This window comes from Patagioenas fasciata, chromosome 1, assembly GCF_037038585.1.
Source record: "Patagioenas fasciata isolate bPatFas1 chromosome 1, bPatFas1.hap1, whole genome shotgun sequence".
In the NCBI taxonomy this organism is placed as follows: Eukaryota; Metazoa; Chordata; class Aves; order Columbiformes; family Columbidae; genus Patagioenas; species Patagioenas fasciata.
In genome coordinates this window covers 156,857,199-156,867,644 of record NC_092520.1, presented here as the reverse complement: position 1 = coordinate 156,867,644, position 10,446 = coordinate 156,857,199, and the positions used below count along the sequence as shown (strand labels likewise).

The following is a 10,446-nucleotide window of genomic DNA, read 5'->3' as shown; positions in this document are numbered from 1 at the left end:
ACTTTAAACACCATAATACAAAACAAGTGTCCTTTGAAATCAGTCTTGCAACACTTCTTCAGTGCCACTTACTCAAGTTCAAGCCTCAGTAATGATCGATTACATTTATTTTTGGAGAAGAATAACCTGAAGTGAAAGTCCTTGTTCATATTTTTTAAGTCCTGAAAGTAAAAACATAGCCACAAAGCATGAAAACACCTTTGCTTGCCTGCTCAGCCATGAACTACGGCTGATCTCACATTTCATCAAATAACAAGGATGTTTATCAACTACTTTTCTGTTCCTGCAGGAGTTTCCTGCTTTGCAAGTCCTTGAGTAGGATGAATGATGGTTGTTACAAGTTTGCTGTTCTTTCTCTGTATTAGGAGGCTGAACTCCATATATCCTTCCTCAGAAAAATGCTACCCAGTAAAGCTGAACTGTATGAAGACAGAAATATTCCAGGCCACCAAAATGAGAGGTAGAAGGAGAAGCAGGGATCAGCCTATTTTTTTTCCTAACCTAATCTAGTCCCTACAATGGTGTTAAAACATGGCATCCTTTCACTGGTGAAGACTTCACTAAAAGCTCTGAACACTACACAAGCTTATTCCTGATTTCAAAGAGGAAAAATACAGAGGGAGACAGATCATAGAATCATTTTGGTTGGAAGAGACCCTCAGGATCAAGTCCAACCATAGCCTAACTCTAGCACCAAACCACATGCCTAAGAACCTCATCTATACACCTTTTAAACACCTCCAGGGATGGCGACTCCACCACTTCCCTGGGCAGCCTGTTCCAATCCCTGACAACCCCTTCTGTGAAAACCTGAGGTGCAACTTGAAGCCATTTCCTCTTGTCCTATCACTTGCTACTTGGGAGAAGAGACCAACACCCTCCATGCTACAACCTCCTTTCAGGTAGTTGCAGACAGCGATAAGGTCTCCCCTCAGACTCCTTTTCTCCAGGCTAAACAGCCCCACCTCCTTCAGCTGCTCCTCATCAGACTTGTGCTCCAGACCCCTCACCAGCTTCATCACCCTCCTCTACACTCTCTCTAGTACCTCAATGTCCTTTTTATGATGAGGGGCCCAAAACTGAGCACAGGATTCAAGGTGGGGCCTCGCCCGCGTCGAGTACAGATGAAAAGATCTGGGCTGCCTACAAAATTAGTTTCAGAAGTCTGGAACAACTATCTGCTAAATAACAGAATTTTGGGTAGGACTGCAAGAGGAATCACTCAGCTAATTGCAGTACCACACAAGAGCCCACAGAGATGATCCTTATCTGGTACGACCCATCTCAGCTCTGCCACCCTCAGCAAGCCTCATTTACACATCTTCTAAACACTTTCAGGGATGGTGACGCAACCACTTTCCTGAGAAGCCCGTTCCAATGCCATTAAGATATACACAAGTACACAATGTGCACATTTATACATATTTGAACATCCTTACCTGACCTCCCATATGCTCAAATACACCTTCTTGCAACATTCATTTTTCTAATGCAAACAAAGCATTCTTTTCAAGTGTACTTAGAAACACACCATAATTAAACAGTTGCTAAAATGCATTCTCTTCTTCCACTTCCAGATCTCCCAAGAGTCCCTTCAAATATATCTATATGAGTTCTAGCTTCCTGCTTGCCATTTAGCTTGATAATGACTCAAAAATCATTCCCTTGTTTTGAAGGGTAACTCTTACTTGTCTGCTCTATGTGCTATAGGGCAGTATTGACACATGGAATTAATGATGGTGCCTGTAATGAAACAGCCATCATGTAAACACCGGTCTGCCCCTTTGATAAAATGGCATGTTAGGGACCTATTCACCTCCTTATAATTGAGTACTACATAATAGTTCCGATCCTTTCATGTAACATTATTTTGTTCCATGATTAGAAAGGGGAGGAAAAAAAAAAATCTATGTAACATTGCCTTCTTCATTCATTCTATGATTAATTTTGTGTTTTTAATGAGTATGGCTGCCTATTTAGACAGGTTCTCTTACATACTCGTTTTGTTGACTTCTGTTCAACGTACAACAAAACCCAAGCTGTGATAATTGGAGACCATTTCATCAGCAAAAGGATTCTTGCTATTAATACAAGGTTGGCTTGGAAAAAGCATCCTGACATTTTAAATTAGTCAATAAATATACAATTCTACCTACCATTTATAATAGAAAAAATGTTAGCATTTTTTCCAGACATTTTAATTAACACCAAGTATTTCCAATAATCTATGATGTAAACAGAGAGAATATCATACAACACTGATTTAAGGTGGCTAGCTTGGTATTTTGCAAAAAGTGAAACGTTGAGTTAAATCTTTTTGCAGATTTGGGGAGTTTTTCAAAGCTCAAAGATGGGCATCACATGCAGACAACAGTGATTTACAGTCACCAAACCATTCTCAGTGAATCAACAAGATAGTACTGACCCTTACTGTGGACAAAGCCCGTAGAGTTACTCAAGGCCAAGTTCAAGCATCCAGCAAACTACTTAAGCAACATCTACATCTCCCAAGAGCTGCAGTTATTAAGATTTTTGATCTTCATTTACACTTATAATTTGATATATATACATAATGATTTTTAAAAGTAATATCATCCGGCAAAATTGAGCAAAAGATTCATTTATATAAAAGCTTTTGTAGAATCCAACTCTATGTTAAAATATTGGGGCAGAGGAAATGGGTTCACAAACAATATTCAGCTTTCCCCCATACATTTTGATAAAACAAAACTGTGATTTATTTTAATTTTGCCTTGTCGATGGCCAATTACCCCATGAACAGCCCTAGACACCAACAACCTAACAGAATGGAAAAACTTTGGAAGTAAGACCTGAAATGAGCCAAAGCACGGATCAGTTTTGCATCACCTCAAAGCAGTTTCAGTTCTTCAGTGCCAAAGCTGAAACTTAAGAGAAAACTCGAGGGCAAAAATCCACTGTCATGGAACAAGGGAGAAAACGCCACTTTATTACGTATGGTTTCAATAAACCTCACAAAGGGTACAGTACAAAGCGCAGCCATTAATGAAGGCTTTTCACTCAAGTAGTACTGTTTTGCAAATTTGTCTTCTGAGTCCAGTTCCTCATCAGGTAACTTTTCCAAATGATACAGAGCCAGTCAAAGACAAATCTACAACAGGCCTGGGAGAGACTGGCCTGATTAACCTCGTTAGTCAGGAAGGCAAGCAAGTTTGTCAGTCCTTCAACTTGTTTGTTTGTTTGTTTTCACACCTTCCTCCAGTAAAAGCATGCTTGCTCTTTGAAGCTTAGTTTCCATTACTGGGACAAAGCAAGTGTCCTAAGCAAACCAATTTTGTTGTACCTCATGCAAGTTCACTCCAAGCTCTTGTTCAAGTTATGCAGATAAAGTTACATAAACTCATTCAAAATGAGAAGAAGGAGACATTGGTTCCCTGTCCAAGTTCCTCCCCTCTTAACAGCAATGCACTGCTCCAAGCTGAAACTGGTTCATGGTATTTGTCCCCTCCCACTGTGACAACAGTGAAGACCAGCAGAAGCAGGAAACTTGCCACCTGCCTCAATGCAAGATTCAAAACCCACAATCAACTCAGGAGAGCAACCTTCAGTTTAAATCTGTAGGTTCCAAACGAAGGGCAAAAAGCACATTCAACTGGTAGCCTGAAGTCTCTGAAAACTCCCCAGTGCTGAAGAGCTCAAGCTGGAGGCAGAAGCATTCAATTCCAAAACTCTCACTACTAGCAGCATGTAACTAACTCTTTCTTCTTGTATTTGTACACAAGAATGGCAGCTTCCCATTTTATTTAACATCCACACAATTGCACTCAATTACGTTTGTTAAAAGCATCCCACAGCCTCCTAAAACCAAGACTCGCTCTCTTTTTTCTTCCTGCCAGTACTTCCCAGCCCCAATTTTTAGTAAACAAAAAGGGTGGGAAGAACAGTCAAGTGATTTTATTCATGTTATCACAGCAGATCAACAACACTGTCCCACCGCAATCGCCACACTAAAAACCAGCTAAACAAAAACCTTACAACAGAACGGGTCCCAAATCCTGAAAATTTTGCAGTCCAAGTGCTATAGAAGAACCTGCAGGTGGATGTAAGTGACACAGAAAGCCCAAGGTAGAAGCAATGCTCCTGGCCAAGAGGATAAGCAGTGACACAGGGCACCAGCTGCTCATTTATTGTCAGTTTGTGGCAGGGAACACAGCAGGTGCCTCCGATCCTTCACGCTGAAAAGGCTCTTACGCTACACTAACGCCATTTGGACTTTTTGTGTAACTGCTATAGCGATAGCAACTGACTTGTCTTCAGTCTCAGTTTATCTCCATTCTCAATCTTCCTTTTAAAAAAGTTTTAGACCATTTATTCATTTTATTGTGGTAGCCCTAACGCTCAGCATCTTAATTCTCTAGTTTACATAGCAATCATTCAATTTTATGTAGTAGTTTAATTAAGATTACATGCGCATTGCGTTTTCTTCTCTTTATTAAAAAGACTGTAGCACGCTACACTTGCTTTCCATGCAAATAATGTGAAAAAGTATTTAATTACTTCACCGACAGTTTCAGATCAGTTGTTTCGAGATCCTTCCCTGCTTTCGCTCCTGCTTACAATTCAGTCTCTCAGCTAATACAAAATCCAGATTCTCCCGTATCTTTTGCTGTATTCCTTATTTTTAATATATATGTAAAATACTTGGTTTGATGAATTTGTCTCAGTAGATCCTGTTGAATATCTATAAACTCTCGCAAAAAAACCCACAAACATAAAGGGTGTTTCAAAAAGATGGACCCAATTTCAAAAGGCAGTGATTTCAAATTGGGTACAAATCCTGTAATTCTAGCTGCTGAGTTTTCCTCTGTTTGAAGAACGATGCACTTAGATATTTACCTAAATTCCTACAGCTCAGTTCAATGGTAAATTACCATTACATTAAGTGTTTTTCAAGAATGTAAAACTTCGCTTACACAGAAAATAAGCTACAAGCAATCACTCCAATATGGCTATAAGTATGGGGGAAGAAAAACGAGCAAATTCTAAGTATGTTGGGTCATAGAGAAAAAAAAGCTATAGCTAACAGCACAGGCCTGTTCCCTTTTTATATGTAGAAAGCTATAAAACAAAACCCAGCTTTCTTTGTTAATAATGTACCATTTTCTTTTACAGCATTATCTCAGTCATTTAAAACAAATTAGAAAGGCTCATTTGTAATTCAGTTCACACTTAGCCTAATAAATCCACAATAATTCTTAATTGTGAATTCCCTTTTAATTGCTCTATTATATAATTTATTGCTTCTGGTGACAACTATTTTCACACTGTATTTGTTCTTCATATAAGCACCAGACGTAAGAAGTTACCACAAGATGCTGCTCATTGACTTGGGGAAAATGAGTACACTTGCCTTGGGCTTGGATTGTGTCCCATACTTTCAAAAGAAAAATTCTTTTCATTATTATCACCATTATTATCCATTCAGGAGGCAGGTCCCCACACCACCAGATCTTGTGATTCTGTCCAATTCTCTCCAAAAGAGGTTTCCTCTGAAGTCCTGTTACATATCACTCTTTCCTTTGAAGCACTAAACATTTTTCTCTGCAGTTACAGTGGTCCTAGTCCTGTGTGAAGTTAATTCTAGTACTGTTTTGAAGCACTAGACCTTAGTTACGAGCCAGGGTATGACCTGCCTCGCACAAAAGCAGCTATAATGCAATACCTGGAAAGTTTATCAAACATGTTCACAAGCTTCATAGCTTCATATTCTTTTTGTTCTTCTGTCATTTCATCCATCGGATTGGGCATCGGTTCTTCTAAGTGACCAGTGATAAGGTTAATGCTGGAGGTGGAAAAACAATACAATTCACATTTTTATAGAAATAGGTATTTAAATGGTCTGCCCTTCTTGACAGAAGGAAAGAGGAACACACTAACAGAAATAACAGTCTGAACTGCACATGAAAGTTTTTACTCTAAATAGCCAACATTCATATTTATACCTTTGCTGTAGCCTTCTCCCGTGAATCATGATATTATCTTGCTTATTCACTGTATTAATTTCTTGATAGCTACTCAGAAATGCACATTCCACTAGTACTTGTTATGTTATAACCCATACACAAGAAGTTTGAAAGCAGGGGAGTAATGATGGTAATAATGGCAGTGTCATTAGTTATAATCATAGATGGGGAACAGAATTAGCAACTAATTCTGTACAGGCTTAATTTAAAAAAATATTGACAAGTTTCAGTTACATTTTCTTATTCATGAAGAATCACTGAACTAGTTCACTGTTCACCTCCCATGATGATTTTTGCTCAAACCAAATTAAGGTTACTTTGAAAATTTACCATGCCAGTTATTTTCACTGTGAAAACAAATGAACGGTGATTTAGAAATGGTGTTACTTAATGCTACTTATTTGCTTTTGTTACTTTATTATGGAAGGTGAATATGTAACAAAAGCAGGCAAGTAGTTTTAAAGAACACTTTCAGGGCAAATTACCTATTCAAGAAGTTTAATCACAAAAATTTGACAGCAATACAGAAAATCAGATGCATAAAGCAACTGACAATTGACTTGAATGTCTCATTCCAGTTTCAGCATTTAAAAGTAAATTAGATGTCATACTTTTACTTACATGCATATAACTGGATGTTAGGCTTTTGAAAGAAGAGCAGAGACTAAAGAGCAAGAAAAAACAATCCTGAACTGCAGAAAAAGAAGCCTCCTGTTTTAGAGTTCATTTGTTGGCATAGAAGCAATATAATGTCTGTAACTTCTCCGACATTTAATCCTGTCTTTCATTCTCATTCCTTAATAAGAACCTTTCAATGAGCCACAACCCCCTATCGTATATCTAGTCATGTCTGTGTAATTCAAGGAAAATAAAGTAGAAAAAGAACATGCCTCAGATGCCCACTATCAACAATTTCAGAACCTACTTAAAACGGCATCAAATCACAGATGTAAAATGACAAACTGAAACCTTAAACACCAAATCAATTAGAATTAATAAAAATCAAGAGACAGAACATCCTTCAAACAAACATACTGAATTCCTGAGGTCTGAGAGAAGTTATTTTGGTCCTTCCATATTTACCATGTGACTTACTTGATTCCTTAGGAAAATTTTAGTACCAGGCAGTCTGACTGAAACTAGACCTACTGGTTTGTTCCTTTTTTACAAAGTCCCGCCTAAAACCTTAAGCCACATTTGACATCTTTAGTTTCTCTGATACAGACATATGCCCCACAAAAAACAGTTAGTAGTTTGGCAACTTAATGTGAGTTTCTGGAAAATCTGGGGCAAAAGCCATCCTTGCTGAGATTGTTACTATAATTTTTTTCCTAAATTTGCTCAATTTGTTCAAAAATCTCTTTTCACAGTTGAATTTTAAATTGTTATTCAGACTCATAGTCTGTAATGAAAGGGTCCCACCTGGGATCTCAACTTCCTTGGTTACAACGATACAAAGAATTCCTTTAGTGTTTTTGCTATGGACTTGTCACCTTCCTCCGATCACTTACATCTCAACCACCTACTGACCACAAACATACTAGAGGCCTCCAGGTTTTGATGAAGCTGTGAAGAAGATTCTCTTTATTCTTAATGCCTCCAGTAAGCTTTTCTTCAAAACCTGTTTGGCCTGCTTTGTTACTCTTTTACAGTATCGTTTCCAATAGCCTCCTTTACTCTCATTTAACAATTTGAGCTTTTTAAGTAGCCATTTAAATGGAGAAAACACATATACTCTGAACCTTTAATATGCATCTTGAAACTGCTCCTAGACCATCCACAAACATTTCTTGGTTTTGTTCCTTTTTTTGCTTTTTGACAAGTTTTCATTTTTACATAGTTCCCCTTACTGAAGTTAAAGCATTCTCATAGTGTTTTTGTTTTGCAGCCACCCAATCATATGATGGTCCCTGTTAGAGGCTGTTTTTTCAATAATTAGAGCATGAAGTAAACAGGAGACAGTAATTAATATAAGCACATGCAATTCCAAAAACAGCCTCTCTGGAAAAGGTGAAACAAAACAATGATGGCAAAACATCTGAATTGCAACAGGATATGCAGAATGAAAACAATACTATACTTTGGCTTTGCAGATTTGTATTCTTCTGTATCCGTATCTTCATCATCCGAGTACCAATGACCTCCTCTTCCTCCGGCTAATAGGCCCCTTGCTGCCAGCAATCCTGCCGCATTACCATAGCCTGTGTATTTTAACAAGCTGTCAACTGCAAAGAGCGATACAGAAAATTATTCAGCTACCAAACAGAAGCCAGCATAGTATTAAAAGAATTGAGAGTTACAGCAAGAGGCAAATATACTATTTACGGCAAGACCTTACATAGAAGGGAGAAGAAGTAATTTTTACCTCTCTCTTTACAAAGAACAAAAAGGAATTCTGCTGCAATTTGCTTTACTCCAAGGTCAACGTGTGTCATAAGGCGCACAAGCTTGTTTCTCACTGTTGTGCCAACTTCTGGTCGATTTGATACATCTCTTAATGGAGGCAATACCTAGCAGCACAAAAAAAAGAGAAAGAAAATCAGCATAGAATGCATGGCAATACCTGCCCAATCCTTGCAGAAACAAACACAGTCAATAGAACAAGAAAATACCGTAAGCTCTGCTAATTCAAAACCAGGAATAAAATCACCCCAACCATGCTTATACATGTACTAGTAATGACTCTTGCTTCATAACATACTCAGGCCTTCTGGCCTCCCATCCCAAGCAGAAGAGAACTCAGTCCCAAACACAGACCTTTTTTTAAAAGAAGACAACCATTAGAAGCTTAAGAGCACAAATGAGTGTCCCAAAATAGTGGGCTAACAGGCAGCAGTAACCTCGTGTTCTTTGTTTCTTCTGTTTTTCTCAAATATCTGGTGAAAGCACTAAAAATACAATCTTAAGGAAACTTATAATATTAATATGATGGGTAATTTATACAGAATGAGGAATAGACTTACAGTGGTAAAGCAGGAAAATAAGTCACATGGCAAGTTCTACTACCGAGAATTCAAAAAATTGGCTCTATGATGTGGATAGAGGCTCTGTGTACTTCTCCCCAAAAACACTCTTTAAAAAGTTTCAAAAAGATTTGAGAAAGCGCCATTTAACTTTTCCTCAAAGACACTATTTTCTCATTAAACGGCATTAATATTAACTTCAACCCTCAAGAAAGGCAGGGGGTGCCTGAAATATGGCTGGTTTCGCAACATAACTTCCACCTTCTTGTGCATATGCATTCAGACTTGAAACCTACTTTTTTGTTTTCGCATTCACAGGATACAATAATATCTGCAATCAAATTTGGGCTGTTTAATGGTCTGAAGACTCCTGTAAGAATTATGGGTCTTCAACATTTTACCAGGGAATGAAACCAAAGATGTCACTAATTGTTCTAAGTAATAGCAGGTCCTTTGTCTTCTAGGTGTCTAATGTAAAAATGTCATGTTCTGTGCAAAATTACTGCACAATTACTACTGAAATCAGATTCACTGGGAACCAATACTTTAAAAAATGACTGCTATGGTATTGACTACTTTGAAAAAAACCAGACCCCGTCTTTTTCAAACTAAGTATTCGAACAATTAGCAAAAACATTTTCCTTTGTCCCCGCTTACTTTCTATAATGGGGATAGTGCCATGACTGCCTTTGCACAGTGTGTTGTAAGAATGAATTAATGCTTTTAGAATACTCTAGTATTAATACAGTGATGAGTGCCACAGGACAGTCCAAGAGGAAATCAATCATTCTGTCTTCAGATCCGAATTTGAATAGTGCATAATAACTAAAGCCTAAGGCCAACACTTAACAATGAGGGTAATTCAAAATATCAAACATCCGGTCATGCAGTTAGCAGCATCCAGCCAATCTGTGCACTATATGAAGCAGCAGTCCTGTTGCAAGAGACAGCATGCAATTATATCCTGACATCTAGATGTCAAGATGTTGTAAAAACATGCAGACAACTTCATTTTCTAACTTATGAACATTTGGCTCTGCAACTTTTTTTTTAAACACTTAACAGATCAGAAGAGTATCCTAGGAAAGAACTGCTGTGAACAAAACCAATAAACACTAAGAATAAGTTTCTTAAATTCCTCAAAACCGCTTTTCTGGTATAGATGAAAGAGGCAGAAGATATATGCAAAATATACCTTTTTCCATTATAAACTCCATTTATGAATTCAGGCACAGCTTTGACCTGGGAGTGGCATCTAGGATACAACCCAAAAATCACTGCAGCTTAGGAGAAAGAACATTTCTCAGCTGGTTTCAGCTGTCTCTACCTTGTTCATCTTTTAGCTTTCTCCACTCAGCTTCAGGAGAAGCAGCAGAACACACAGAACAGAATACTGCACCCAACCACCAAGCCATAAAGATCCTCTGGCTCTCCAGCCACGGCATGGAATTTTTTTCCTGTAAAAAACCTACCCAGAGTCT

The 10,446-nt window shown here is 38.0% G+C and overlaps 2 protein-coding genes across 2 annotated transcripts in view; both read right to left on the bottom strand.

The window, feature by feature from the left end:
- Positions 1-10,446, bottom strand: part of TMEM263 (transmembrane protein 263) — a 132,271-nt gene that overhangs the window by 50,458 nt on the left and 71,367 nt on the right. The gene's annotated exons all lie outside the window — the stretch shown is intronic.
- The window catches only part of RIC8B (RIC8 guanine nucleotide exchange factor B), a 36,580-nt gene that overhangs the window by 2,599 nt on the left and 23,535 nt on the right, over positions 1-10,446 (bottom strand). The window contains exons 7-9 of the mRNA XM_065861264.2: positions 8,368-8,512; positions 8,083-8,227; positions 5,702-5,821 (exon numbers count right to left, since the gene is read on the bottom strand). Of these exons, the coding sequence (XP_065717336.1) occupies positions 5,702-5,821; positions 8,083-8,227; positions 8,368-8,512 (410 nt within the window). The remainder of the gene's footprint in view (positions 1-5,701; positions 5,822-8,082; positions 8,228-8,367; positions 8,513-10,446) is intronic.